The 15,619-nt window shown below is 42.1% G+C and overlaps 1 protein-coding gene across 6 annotated transcripts in view; it reads right to left on the reverse strand.

Annotated features, from left to right (window-relative positions):
* Positions 1 to 755: 755 nt before the first annotated feature.
* Positions 756 to 15,619, reverse strand: part of GLI3 (GLI family zinc finger 3) — a 238,411-nt gene continuing 223,547 nt past the window's right edge. For all 6 annotated transcript variants that reach the window (XM_083468761.1, XM_083468758.1, XM_083468759.1 and 3 more), the window contains 2 exons: positions 11,735 to 12,062; positions 756 to 8,597 (listed from right to left, as the gene is read on the reverse strand). In XM_083468761.1, coding sequence (XP_083324887.1) covers positions 6,334 to 8,597; positions 11,735 to 12,062 — 2,592 coding nt within the window. In that variant the 3' untranslated portion in view covers positions 756 to 6,333. The remainder of the gene's footprint in view (positions 8,598 to 11,734; positions 12,063 to 15,619) is intronic.

Raw genomic sequence — 15,619 nt, forward strand, 5'->3', positions numbered from 1 at the left:
CAGCTTTCCCTGTATCTTTGCTGTATTTTGCTTTGGAAACTGTGTGTCCCTTAGCATTAGTGCCCACATTCCAATTTTAAATCCTAGGAGGAAGCAGGATTAAGTATCCTCAGAACCTTTTTCTTAAGTGTATTTCTGAGAATGAAGTTAACATTGGGAGCAGCCCAGAGGACAGTCCATTAGTTCAGTAAAACGAATACTTATCAGTCTTGTGAAGGGTGAAGCTGCGTTATTCTATTTGTGGGAATACAGCAACAGAGCCCCGTGTTGTTCAAACCACTGATCAAAGCTTGACCTGGAAGCTTTTGATGGACCCACCGTCCAATTTGCCCTGTTGTCAGAAGCCATGCCTACTGGTCAGTTAGGGGTCCCATGGGCACTCTGCATCCAAGCACTTTTCTCAGCTGATCCAACCCAGTTATCTCTGGCTCTCAGTCCAGCTTTCATGTACTAACAGAACTCCCCTTTCTGCAAATGGCAGCCCATTATAATTTGCTTTCATTTGTATGGTTGTGTGTGGGGACACTGCCATGTACTTATATGGCACTGTTCTCTCTCATAGCGTTTAGGGACAGTTGGCACGCTCATGAGCTCTCTGTGCGCATCAGGAGTTGCATGGGGCTCTGGGCTGGGGTTACCCTCTGCAACCCACAATTTCACAGTCGTTGAGGCTCAGAACTTGACAATGATTATTTATAATGAAATTTACAGCTTTCAATATTACCATTAAAAAAATAAAGATGGAAGCTGAGAACTTAAATACAAATGAAGTTTTTATTGACATTGTAAGAAACATTTTATTCCTCAGTACAAAAGGGCTAAGTGGTTCTGAAAGCCTAAGTACAGTTGATATGTACACAGTGCTAAGTCCCTTCAAGCTGATCTAAGGCTTGGAGAATATCAGATCATAAATGAAGATTTATCAAATGAAGACCACTAAGATCTGTTACATCTGAACACTATTCCTATTGTATGTAAATGTATTTACACATTTTTCTTTAAAAAAAGAGATTACACTTTTTATAAAAGTAAAAAAAAAAGTTGAGGTGAAAAAATGAACATGAGGTTTTTTTAAAAAATCTTACAAATATGCAGGCTGACAAAAGCGAACTTTCTCAAAGACGGCATTCGATTCCTATTGGACACTAACACATGAATGCCTAAGATTCACAAGACAATGTTCAGGCAGTTTTATCAACAGTGGTATGTGCTGTTATTGTAAGAGCAGCCTTACAGCTAAATTTGGCACTATTCCCCCCGCTGCTTTTAACCAAAACAACTCAAAATAAGGCACATCCATTGCAGGAATAGAAACACAGTTTTTTCATGGAAAAGGTCAAAGTGTATCGATTGAAGGAGGCCTAACCCATGACTTATCCAACATCATCTTAGAATTACTGGAAAAGGAAATCACATTTAAGACAGAAATAACAAAAGCTCAGAAACTAACCTTTATTACATAGTACCATATCAAGACCTTTCTTCAGCAGAGACAGAAATCTAAACTGCAGCTCTGATGTAGAAGTCCATAGAGTTGGGTTCCAACCCATTCTATAATGTTCCTTACAGCACAATCCTAGCCGTATTTACTCAGAAGTAAAGTTCCTTTGTTTGTTCATTTGTACCTGCTTGTAATTGACAATACAAAAGGATAACACAGATGGGGAGAGAAAGGTCCATGGAAGAAAAGTTAAACTGATGGGTATATGTATGTTTCTTGTTACGGTCAACAGAATGCCTTTAAGAATAAACTCTGGTCGTTACTGTTCTTTGCGTTGAAATAGATTAGGCTTCTGTGGTAGAAAGCAAGGATTTTTAGCAGTGCTTACCTTCCCTAGTTAAGGTTGCTGCTGTTCAGAACTTAGGAGTGAATTCAGGCAAGTGGGGTTCCCACTTCATCTCAGGGGCACCAAGCTCTGTCTGAAGTTACAGAAGACATATGCCGGTCACCATTTAGACATGCTAAATTCAGCGCAAGTCTGAATTATTTGGGGATGAAGTCTGAAAAATGATTTTTCCCTATGAACTGTGGCCGAAGTGATCCTGAAGGACTGTGGCAGGTAGAATAGCCTCTAGAACAAATATAAAGTGTGGCATTTACATTATTAAGTAGGATAACTGGCACGCGAGAAGCCTCTTACTGTGCTTCTGAAAGATTCTCAAATTTAATGCATAACAAGGAGGACGTTCCCATAACTCTGGGACTGTTGAGATGACTTAATTGTCTTGACTTTGACTGGGATAAAGAGGGGAGTTTCAAAAATCCCCATATACACAGTTTTGAAGTGTCCCTCCCCACAATATAGCCGAAGCTAAATTTAGGAAGTGGCCTTTGACAGGAGTGCAAGAAATTGCAGTTAAAAACCAAACAATCCAACATGAGCCAAGCAGCATATCTTTTTATCTCTTGCTTCCAGTCTTTGTGCACAGGGGCCATTTTGTGACTTGGTGATGGGTTGTGTAAGATACGGTTGGGGCAGACAATGATCCAGAAATTCACCCTGTCAGCTTTTGCTTTCTAAGTCCTGTAGTATTTTTTGAGGGGAGGTGGCAGTAATGATAAGGGTCATAATTATTACGGACTTTCAGAAGGCTCTGCTGATGGAATGGGCACCTATCTTCACGCCTAAAGCCTTAGGCTGCTGCTTACTCCAGTCCATCTTACAAACTACTTAGGAATGATGTTATTGCAGTCAGACCCAGCATAAGAAAAGAGTATGAACATCTAAACTCCAGCTTGGGTCTCTATCTGACAATACTTCCAGGGTGGGAACTGCTACTGTGAGCAGGAAAGGCTACACTGCTTAGTTACAGGAGCATGTTTGCATGCGGAGATTTCTAGGCTCAATCCATGCATCTCCTGATAAAAGGTCCCTGCTGAGACTCTAGACATGGCAGTGGGAAGATCTGTCCATTTTGGTTTCTCCCACTTTCTCCAATTTTAAGTTCAGTTCTCTACATTTCCATGTTAGTTGTGATTTACATTCCTCATGAATATTCACCAGCATTTTTAGTATGGGAGTCTGCTGATATGCACATTTCCCACACAGTTTTGCCTAATGTAGACACTTTTACAAACACTTTGGGGTCTTATTTGCACTAATATGTGCATTTCTATGCACTCTTTATCCAAGTAAATGCAGTTTTTGTATACATTATTTGGCTGGAGAACTGCACATGAACATTTTGAGAAGTGTGAATTTTGAAGGATGGCTTTGACTTGTTTTGGAAAGTGCAAGTAAGGCTAAGTTTTCCTGTAAACAAAAACAGAACCATACCCCTCCCCCCAGCCTTACCCTGGAGTGCTTAGATCATAGTGGGCCAGACAGAGGAATAGTATGACTTGATGTAAGGTATGTGCTCCTTTGACACTGCACCAGTAAATTTGGAAAATACATGGGCAATGCTGGTAATGAGAGGGCTGGGTTGCAGTCTCCTTGCACTAGTCCTAAATGTTCCACTATTACCATAGTGGTTCAGGAGGGACACACATTGCAGTAGCCTTGGTTACCCTGAAGGCAACCTTGGAAGAGTAGAAAAGATTAGCCTCTCCAAGTGATCCACTGCTAGAACTTAACTTCACACACAAGTACATTCTATAAGGAAACATTCCTCCAAACAGGACTTCAATGGTCAAAAACATTACAATAATTTTGGTTTCAATTGTTTTATAGGATGTTTGTGTTGATTGTTCTTCCAAGCTCAGAAACATGATAATGAATAGATGGCAAATTAACTTCAGTACTCCCAATTCTATGGAGAACCTCTACATCAGCAACTTTCAGGAATGTGTGATACTGAAGATGAGATTCTCCACACAATGTTAAGTTGTTTTGCAATGTTACAGTCAACATGTGGAGTGTCATCATGTACCAGTGTTGGTTGGTGGCCTCAGTGTGTATACAATTGGCCTGGTTTAATTAAAAACACAGTGGTTCAGGCTCTGTTGGTAAAGAAACAACCAGGTGGGTTCAAATCATGGTACTATAATATTGCCCGAGCCCAAAACATAAGAAATCTGGTACAGTAATAACAGCACATTGTAATTTTGACATGATTAAGGGTTGAAGAAGTAGTGCAGCTGTTTAGTTCCAGGAAAATGTGCCTTTTGGAACTCCACCAGCCTAGAGTTGGAGCAACAGGAAAAATAAAGTCCTGATAAAACTGAGAGGTGCAAAGAAATCTCTAGAGTAACTTCTGCTTTTCACAAACCAATTCTTCACTCATACAATGGACCATTAAGAAACAGAGTGGGCTACTACACAGAATACAAACATAAGAGCCACAATCCAACAGAGCTAACTTGAGCTCATTTAAAAGTATGGATGCAATTGTGCTTGCTGTTGTGTTGCATTGTGCAACAAGACTAGAAAAGTAACCAAAGATGGCAGTGAAAAATGAACAGGTCAGGGATATGTAAATTGAACTCTAAGATGGTAGGCCAACTCAATCTCCACAAACAGCATAAGAACGATATGAAGATTTTATAAACATTATTTAAAAAATAATGTAGTGTGTGTGAATGGCAACTTCTACATTTGGGATAGACCACCACTGATGGATATTGGTGGGAGAGCTTTCAGAATAGCTGTTACTGAGTGAAATGTTCTTGTACTGAACTTATTGACAGAGTCCCTATCCCAAAGGGAATCCTTATTTTTCCGGGGGGGGGGGGAATTATGCACATTATGCACAAAATGATGAGATGTTCTGTATGTTCTGTCTGTGGATTGAACCTTCTTATCAAGGACTAGTGCCTCTCCTTTTGTTCTGTTGTTTTGCTTTGTTCTTGCCTTCCTCTGTATCACACCTACCTACTGGTATGGCTCATTTGTGCTTGAAGTTTCCGGCCCCATGGCTTAGGCTGGTGAGGCAGTGGAAGGCTGATAGGGGGCGGCTCTTGCTTGGGATATGTAGTTGGAATTGGTGGCATTCTTGCCCCTTTCTATGAATGAAGCTTTGGCCGGATCGCCAAGCCAATGATAGAGGACATTTACAGCACCACTGGAAGGCAGTTATTGTTAAATGGAATTATAGTAAACAAGAACTAAACATTTTGAATATTATACCTTGAGCTTTTAAACCACTTAGATCTATGCGTATTGCACTGAAGTGAATGCCAACAATCTGAACTAAACCTTGCTTAAAAGTGCAACTTGTGTTTACATTTATGTCTCAGACAAGCAGACTTATAATAGCACTCGCATAGATATGGATTTATTTTCATACACGCACATGTTCAAGTTACTCCCCATTTTGTAACAAAAAATGTGAGGCTTACTCATTATGCAATGGAGGTTTTGGAAACTGAAGCCAATTTTTGACATAAAAATGGGCAGTCATTTTGTCATTATTTTCTTTTGTAACCAACTTATTTTTATTGGAATATGCTTCAGAGTTATTTATTTATATGGTATTTTGTCTCTCCTCAGTCCAAAGCAGTGGTTTTCAAGCTGCATTCTGGAGAACCCTACATTTTGTTAGATGCACTTCTACACGTTCTTAAGTGAAAACATCAGTAATGACAGACTTGTTCATTATCACTGACACCCCCCCCCCCCCGCGCAGTATATAGCCAATGTGGTCTTGGGTGGTTCCTCAGCTCAAGTAGGGCCAGGATGAGACCCAGCAGGCCAAGGCAGCACTCTGCAGTCTAGAACATGACTGAGAAGATTTGCCTCAGGCAAAGCATTATGTGCAGAGGTCCTTGAATACAGAAAACTTGAAAACCACTGGTGTAGAGCAATAGAAATGACAACTCAAACCACTAGACGTGGGTTTTTTTGAATAAATTAGTTGCTTTAAACCATTCACCCATTCCTCTTGACAGGGTTTGCGTGATCAGTGCTAAGAGGATGGAACCCCAAACTTCAATATATATATGTGCTCCTGGTAATGTTGTGTCTACACGTTAGAACCTGGCTGTATAAGAACTCCAGCAACAACCATATAGGAGTGTATTTCCTTTTGAGTTACAGGAAGAGGCAATGCCATTTTATCAGACCTTCCTCAAAGATAAACCAGCATGCACATCACACATTTACATTGGCTTACAATTACAAAAAATATATAAACAAACAATAAAATAAAAAAGAAGCATATAAACATTGGAAAAAGGGGGGACTGTGGGTGTAACAATACTGATTCAGAACTGAAACGGAAGACAGTTTCTCCCTAGAACACTTTAGGGTTTTTCAGAGTCCTTATTCCATAAAAGGAATATACTTGAAACACATCCCATTTAGGTGAGATGAGACTGCTAAAGTACTTAAAGCAACTAAAAAAAATGAATTACTTTTTAAAAAAATCTTTCATCTCCTAAGTTGTGTATGTCTATTGCATAACAGCAAGAAACTTGCTTTCTTCTGCAAGTGAGGTCAACAAAGAATTCATGTCCCCAATGGCCATGTTGTTTGTGCTTATGGGCATGGCTGGGAATGTAAGAGACGCTCGGGGAGTGGTGAGGCGGGAGGAGTTGCGGGAGAGGTTCTGAATGATGCTGGGACTCAGGGCTCCTGAAATTAAGCTGGCATGGTCACCATCATCTATGATAGCATCAAAATCAATCTGCACGCTTTCGAGGCTGCTGGTGTCAATGCTGTCAACGGTGCTTGTTACCTGGTTGGCTCCTGGGGAGAGAAGCTCTGACGAAGTAGCATCACTCGCCCCCTGAAGCAGGCAGTTAGCTTCTGAAAGGGGGAAAGCACCTGTTTTCAGAGCTTGCTGGCTAAACCCTGTGGTTTGGTCATACAACTGACCAGAGTAATTCTGCATAATAGAGCAGAACTGCTGCGACTGACCTTGGGATTCTACTTTGATGCCATTGACCCTGTGTGGCTGGTTGGCATCCCTTATGTGTCCTTGCGGCTGCACCAAGTTATTCCTTGACGTGTTTTGTCGCCTGCCACCCCAGTAGTTGGCACAGGGCTGGTACCCTTTCGCCATCACCAAACCTGATGGCTGGATCCCAGCATTGTGAGACAGTGGACAACTTTGTGGCCCTTGATAAAGGGTGGGCTGTGAGGGAGCTGCAACGTGCTCTGTCATCATTTTATGGGAATGATTGACTTCTTGGCAGTAGATATCATCAGTTGGCTGATTATGAAGGTACTCCTGGGCAACCACATTTCTGCCCTGCATCCTGCTAATTACATTGGGAGACTGCTCCTCTGATACTGCAGTGCAGCCAAAATTCTGCTGGTTTCCATTATTTGGCATGAAATTATTTCCCAGCTTTTGCCCTTGAATCACAATGTCATAGGTATTGCCCACTGGTTGTCTGCCAATACTTTCACCATACAGCTGTGCCTTATTTGACTGAAGGTGGTAAGAATGACTGGTGTCACTGTTGTTCATGACCATATTCTGCTGTAAACTGCAGGAGCCGTTGTTGTCTAGAAGATGCTGATAGCCATTTTGCTGGGACACAGCATTTCTCTCCAGCCCATGGTGCTGCTGTTGGACAACCATGTTGTTATAGAGGCCTAAGGTTTGAGTGTGCTGGATCAGGGACCGTTGCCCACATTTTAATTTTGACGGAGACAAGTCAGAACTTCCTGAGCTTACTTCATTCCACTGAATTGGCAGGTCGTTTTTACTGGCCTCAGAGTTGTTTGGTGGAGGAGACTGGTCAAAGTTGTTGCCGTACCCCAATGCTGAATTGTGATGCACTTTGTTGTGATCTAGTCCACCATTCGGCAGGTGGTTGTATGCACCCTGATTCTGAGAATTCAAATATTGGACCACGTCGTCAGGTAGGAGATCCTCATCATTCAGGCTGCCATCTGCTTCCATTGTAGCAGCTTCCATGGCCACATTCTCAGAGATACTAGGAGGACAAGGGGAACAGTTGCGGAACAAGCCACCATCAGAACGGGTGTAGTTCTGAAGGATGAAGTTACGCCTTTCCATAGATGGAGGCAAAACAGGAGGGTTAAAGCTATTGAGACTGTTGAAACGCTGGACTCTGGGAAAGGAAAGGTTATCGGAAACTGGTCTCACAGGGTCACTGGCTCTCCTTGTGCTGTTCCCCAACACATCATGGGGCAGTATGTGTCGCCTGTTGTAATTGTTTGTCCCACCATCACTACATCTTCGGGGAGAATTCATTGGGGGCAGTGGTGACATTCCAGACTCCCTACAGTCACCCAATAGTGCCATTTTTGTTTTCAAGCTCATCCTCTCCATATTAGGGAGTGGGGTGGGTGGGGGTCCACCAGTAGCTGCTGCATATTTTGCTTTCAGCCGGTATTGCTGGGCAGGGGTCAGGCTGAGAAGACCTGGCAAGCCATCACACTGGCTGGCTTCACTGGATCGCCGAGAGGCATCCGTTGAAATGGGGTCGTAGGAATCAGTAACACTGATGTTCTGGAGCCTCCCCTCGCCTTGGGAAGCATCACTGGACCTCCGACTAGAGAAGCAAGGTGAAATCCCAGAGGATCTGCGGCTGCTCATGTAGGCTGAGCTGATGGTGCTGGTGTTGCTGTCCCTTCTGTTCAGCATGTTGAGCACAGTAATGTCCATGTTTGTGAGTTCATTTTTATTGGCTAGAATAGTCATGTTTCCTCCAATGCTGCAGCTGCTGCTTGAATAAGTACCTGGGGAGGGGGATAAAGAAAGAAGAAAAGACTCCAGGTTGATCAGGGGAAATAAAGAAATGGTACGAAATGTGCTGCAGGCGTTTTCAAGAAAATGCCATTATATTTCCAAAATGTTGATGATGGGGCCAACAAGACTTTTGGATTCAGGCACACAAAGAATAATGTTGCAAGATGAAAGAAAGCTGAAGGCATTGCCCAGACACTGGCCGCAACGCAACACAGAAGGAACGATGCCCCCTGGTGCTGTGGACAAGCTCCCACTGAGGTTGGGCAGTGCTGCTTCAGTTAAGTAGCTCACACAACTGAGGTCCACAATACTGTTCTATACAAAAATTAAAATACCTTCAAAGAGAAAAAAGCATGTAGCACAACTACAACCCTAGAACTAGGTAAGAACTGGGTCTATGTTGGCTTGTCTCTCTTGTCTCTAGTAGGACTCCACTGACTGGATCTGTGAAAATATGCAGTCTTTTTTTAAAATGTAGATTACAGTCTTAATCGAACCATACTGAAAGCCAAAATTGCAAAATACACAATTCCATAAATTATTTGGGATAATTTGAAAGTCATTCTTCAATATCTTTTGCATGACATTCCAAGCAACATTATAAAATAAGCAATTATAATAATTTCTTTTCTTTTCTGTAGTTCCCTTTATTGGAATGAACTTAAACCAGAAACAAGAAATACCACAGATATTTTGCATGGGTGGCTGCAGTTGAAGGAGTTTTGCAACGAAGTACAGTGGTGCCTCGCAAGACGAAAAGAATCCGTTCTGTGATTCTCTTCGTCTAGCGGTTTTTTCGTCTTGCGAAGCAAGCCCATTGACGGATTAGCGGATTAGCACTATTAGCGGCTTTTAGCGGCTTATCTGCTGATCGGATCAGCTGATAAGCGGCTTAGCGGCTTAGAAAAAGGGGGGAAGGGAAAAAACCAGCAGGAACTCGCAAGACATTGTCGTCTTGCGAAGCAAGCCCATAGGAAATTCGTTTTGCGAAGCACCTCCAAAACGGAAAACTCTTTCGTCTAGCGAGTTTTCCGTCTTGCAAGGCATTCGTCTTGCGGGGCACCACTGTAGAAGGGAAAAATCTTTGGGCAAAAATGGTGACGCGTCCTGCGATGGACTCTGGGTGTGCTCCAGTACTTTGGACTAAAAACACAAGAATTCTACTATACCACTTTCAAAAAAATATTAATAATAAGAATCTTGCCACCTTCCCTAGTGTACCCTTCTCCCTGGGATAATACTTTGATATGAGCAGGAAATTAGGTTGCAATCCTATACATGCTGACCTGTGAGTAAGCACCACTGAACTCATAAGGTCTGAGTAGACATGCATAGGCTTAGAGCAGAGGTTTTCAACCTTTCTGAGTCCACGGCTCCCTTGACCAACTACATTATTTCTGTGGCACCCTGTGGGGCTCAGGAGCCCAGTTATGTTACCCCTTGCCTGCAGAGCCGGCAGCCCCTCACCCCTTTTTGAACACCCTTCCTTGGGAGTGCTCCCTCAACCTCCTCTCTTCTCCCCTCTCTCTGGGAGTCCTTTGGGCAACTGCAACTGCCACCTCGGCTCTCTGAGCTGCCCCACGGGGGCCTGGGAAACACCCCTGCCCAGCCCCAGAGGCGCCATTTGCCTGGGCTGCTGCAACAAACAGCTTTGGGAGGCAGAGACCTGAGAGGGCATCAGAGGCCAGAGTAGCCCTGTGGAACCCCTGACTATCATTCAAGATACCCAGGATGCCACAGCACCCTGGTTGAAAACCACTGGCTTAGAGTATAAGGGTCTAACATGATTAAACAAATCTTATTCAATTGATCAACTGCTCTACCTACTTTAAATAATATACTTATTTAAAATTTGCATTTGAGTAGAACAATAGTTCTGAAGCAAGAAGCATACTTTGCTTTCAGAAACTGGATAACTGTGCTGTACCCACATCATCTTAAAACAGTCCACCCGTGAGAAAGAAAAGGAGGAACTATCTCTTTTAGGAGTTGTTTTTTTTTTTTGCAGGTTTTATTTATAACAACAGTAATCTTTTCTTAATCACTGACTTAGTGCAGCACCTTTTAGTAGAATCAATTAATGCTCTAAACTGGTTGCATTCTGAGCAAAAACTGTTTTGCATAGAAGAGCATTCAAAAAAAGTGATCTCCACTTGTGGTTTGAAATGCTGTATCCCAACTAAAGTTACATGGCATAATTACGTGGTGATCAGCTTTGACCCTGTGTGGTGTAGTGGTTAAGAGTGGTGGACTCGTAATCTGGTGAACCGGGTTCGCATCTCTGCTCCTCCATATGCAGCTGCTGGGTGACCTTGGGCCACTCACACTTCTCTGAAGTCTCTCAGCCCCACTCACCTCACAGAGTGTTTGTTGTGGGGAGGAAGGGAAAGGAGAATGTTAGCCGCTTTGAGACTCCTTAAAGGGAGTGATAAAGTGGGATATCAAATCCAAACTCTTCAAATCCAAACTCTTCTTACGTGATAATTTTAGTCAGGGACGGGCCTACTAACACTCCATGATTTCGTACTCTCAAATTAGAATGAGCATGCACTTTATTTAGTTGCATTATAATGGCAAAAGCACTAAAGAAACCCTGTGCAGGGTTGGGGGGGTTTTCTGGGGGGGGGGGGAGGGATAAAGTGTCAATGGATTCTAAAGGGGATTCATTCATTCATTATTTTATCTTATTATTTAGAGAACTTATATACCACTTAATTCCAATCTTCTTTAAGTGGTGTACATGGAATATAAGACAATGAAAATAAAATTCAGTTAAAACTATAAAATCAGAATCCAGTTAAAATGTCTGCTGGGACAACAACAACAAGCATTTTGTAGGCAGACCAGAAGTTCAACAGGGATGGGGGGGGGGGCTCTGTGACCTCAACAGAAAGGATGTACCATAAAATTTGGGTCACAATACTGAACACACATGGTGTGCTGGAGCCATGAATCCATGCCATGGGGAACACGGTCAGTGACTCCACCAAACATCTCAGTAACTAGGCAGGGATCAGGCGGTCTTTGAGGTACCCTGAACCCAGTAATGTGTGGGCAGTCAGTGCTGGCAACAGTCTGTCCCCATCAATGGTCTAGCTGCAGATTATATTAAATGAGCATATCTTACCATTTCCTATGAGAGGCGGCAAAGTTGGGGCTTTGGAATGTGGAATGGGGTTCAGTCTTGGAAGCACTCCACTGATTTGTTTCAACCTTTCCAGCTTAACTTGCTCCATCCATTTGGTCTCTGACATATTCCTCCTGGTCTGCAAGCCAAGTGCTGTGGTTGCTGTGGAAATGGTAGAGTCCATGATAGGGGTTTCATCTATGACACTGAGGTCTCCTACACTACCTCGACTGGTCAGATTAAGCTCGGTCCCATTGTTGGAATAGGTGCTGATGGGGGACTGCTCGCTGCTGCATGTAGACTGACCACCAGGGCTTGGCTGAGATGTCTGTTTGGAGGAGAAAAGATATGGGGGGGGGGGGGAGGAGAGGAAATCCAGTTAGAAACAGAATGCACCTAAGATCCACCATGCTTAGAGAAAGGCAAGACGGAACTCGGAACTGTGTTTATTTCTCAGCCATCTTGCAAGGTACCTCAATTATTTATTTAAATGAGGTACCTTGCAAGATGGGTGAGAAATAAACACAATTTCATTATTAAGAGATGCCTTACTAGGTCAGAGTCATGATGAGGCAAGGAGAGGATGCTACCAAGGACTCTCTTCTTACCAAACCACTTTAAGCTTCTGAAATCTAAGGTTAGGGCATGCTCTTCAAAAGAGTGTGTGTATTCTTCTGATGTTGGACTTGTGCGTCTGGAGTAACAGCCTTCTCCCACATCAGACAAAATGCTTTTTTTAAAAAGCTACTGAAAATGAGAGGGGTCTCCTGGCACAGATGGAAAACATTCCCTTTGTGAGTTCAATACAGTGGAGATGCTGGAAGTAGCTCTTTAATTCCTGGCCAATATGATCATCTGCAGCTGAATGGCACCAATATATGTATGGCCCCATCTCCAGGGAGTGAGCCAGTTGCTAGTGCTATAAAGTTAATATTCAGAAGGGTCTGGTTCTCACAGCAGAGCAGCAGCCTTAGTACTGCGCACGGGCCAATACAGTGGTACCTCGGGTTACATACGCTTCAGGTTACAGACTCCACTGACCCAGAAATATTACCTCGGGTTAAGAACTTTGCTTCAGGGTGAGAACAGAAATCGTGCACCGGTGGCGCAGCAGCAGCGGGAGGCCCCATTAGCTAAAGTGGTGCTTCAGGTTAAGAACGGACCTCCGGATACATAACCAGAGGTACCACTGTACAGTGAATAAAACAAAGCTGCTGTCAAAACATGGATTTGTACACTAAAAGCCTTCATCATGCCATCGGAAATATCCCAGAGAGCAGCGATGACCATCACTGGATCAATACCAGCTTGCTGCTAAAGTATTACTCACTGCAACCATTTCCCTGAAACTTCCCTTCCACTGTGCCTCAAAGCAGAATTTACTTTTCCTGTAAATTCTGATGAGAATTATGGTTTTCTACCATGATAGTTTTTCTACTGCCATGTTGACCTGTCACAGTTAAACTTATCCGCTGCCCTGGAGAAGCTCATAGATATGCTTCATAAGGTTTATTTTACTGCAGCGATATTCAGACTGCATAAGAAAAACACTGCAGTGTTTCCCATGTATTCAACAACCTCACCTAAAAGGGATCTTAGAGAGCGAAGCAGAGCAGTGCTTTTAGAGGATGTTTCTTTTTAGAGGATGTTTCTAAATGTTTCTAGATGTTAATAAGATGGATGCGTATCAAAGCGGATATTACCAAAATAACTTCATTAAAATCACTACTGTAATTTAACCTGAAATAATAATAATGATAATGGTAATAATAAAAAATCATACAATCATAGAACTACAGAGCTAGAAGAAATCTTGAGGGTCATCTAGTCAAAACCCCTGCAAATAAATAAATAAATTTCCATAACAAGGCAAAGCAAAGTAAAAACAGGATTCATACCTAGGAAATATCTACATGTGAAATAAACAGACCTCTGGCTGTGTTGAGTTTGCTAACTGTCAGGGGGTGGGGTGGATGCTACTGAATCGCCATATCTTAAAACAGAGCTTCCCAAACTTTCACGTTGGTGACACACTTTTTAAACATGCATCATTTCGCGACACAGTAATTCTGTTTTACTAGAAAAATGGAGGTTAAACTAACGCCTTATAAGAGATATGGACACGCATTGCGCAACACACCTGCAAACAACACACTAACGCGTTTCAGCACACAGTTTGGAAAGCTCTGCCTTAAAATATTTACAAATAGTCAAAAAATAAATTCCAATCTAAGCTGTGATTTAGTTTGATTGTATCGTTTAAGCCACACAAAATTTGTGTTACTGGTTTATCGTTTTGTTTTCCTAATCAAATATTTCAATGCAAATAGTAACTATGGCTGTTGGGGAAATGTGTTTATATTTTTATTTTTAGGCTACTCTGAAATTCTTTTAAAAATGTATATAGTATGTAAAATTAATACATCATGCCTTAAAAGTTTTGCTTGTTATGCAAGTCAAATAATCATGGTGAGGCTGTGATACATACTTACCTGGGAGTAAACTCTACTGAACTCAGTAGGACTTCTAGGACATTATAGTATCGCATGGAAGTCAGATTCCAATAGACTTTGGGCACTGGAAAACTTCCCAGAAAACAGTGTGATTTTAAATTTTCTGGGAAATCCACATCACTGGCCCATATACTTGCAAGTCTATCTTTGTAGCCGCGAGGCTAACTGCTGTTATTATTTTAATGAAAGGTGAATTTTGTGCCACATTGGACACAATTTCTGTGCTCCAGCAGAGTTGCAGTGTACACAGAACCCTGATTAAGGCATGCAAAATCATTTTGCTCTCAAGAACAGCCTCCTATATCTGCTTTTGATCTCCATGGGAAAAAATCTCAACAATTTTAACAAAAAGACCTCCCATTAAGTGAGCAATGAGCACGCAAGTGTTTTCAGGATCACCGGCAACACAAAATTATCTAGTTTTTGTGACATTATTAGTAATGTACTGTGGACATTCAGCTGAAAACCCCAGTAGCAATGTTTAAATTAATTAATTCACCAGGGAAGCATCACTGGGGCAGTTACTGTTTCATGCTAGCTGAACAAAGACATTTGAGCGTCAGAAGCCTGTTCTTGTAGCTGACTAATTGCTCACAGCAGACACGTTCATTCACAAAACAGAGAGTGGTCACGGATGTGTATGTGAACACGTACACGTCTATTTAAAATTGCCATAATTCCAGTTGTACTACATGCCATTTGTTATGAAATGCCATGGATGCGTTGGATGGAATGTTCCTGGGCAGCAAGCAAATGGTTTTCAAAAGTAGCATTGAAGGAACTGAGAAGAAGTTAAAATCCCCTCACCTTATTACCCACTGTCCTTAGGAAGTTAGAACAAGTCATTTAAGAGCATTAGATAGAAGAAATACCAGATTAGTACAATTACAAAAGTCATACAACATGGTCAAGTCATAATTTATTCAACCATTTTAGCACCTAATTTTGATTAACATTGATTAAGTTCAATGTTATATGTAAATTTTATTTTCTGCATGGTTCTTATCATCTTTGCTCTCCCTTTCCCCCCAAAGCCACTCAATTCAACCACATTGCTGAAATATTAACTAGGCTAGGAAATACTTCTGACACACCTGAAACACAGAAGAAACTTAAAATTTAGTCACTTGAGTCCAATTTCTGACCTGGGTCCAGGATTTTAAATACAAACATGGAGCTCCCCAATACAGACTTTCCATCCCCCCCCCCCCCCGGCAAGGTGTTGATACCTTTGCACAGCCAGGTCTACTCTCCCCTTGAAAAATATGGGGGATTCTTGCATGTAGGATATCAGTGTGTGTATCTGATGCTCAACAGATTTCTAGACTGAGCAAATCAACAAGGCACATTTTATAAAAAGTCATATTAGATA

The sequence above is a fragment of the Podarcis liolepis genome, assembly GCF_965112155.1.
Source record: "Podarcis liolepis genome assembly, chromosome: 12".
Classification (NCBI taxonomy): domain Eukaryota; kingdom Metazoa; phylum Chordata; class Lepidosauria; order Squamata; family Lacertidae; genus Podarcis; species Podarcis liolepis.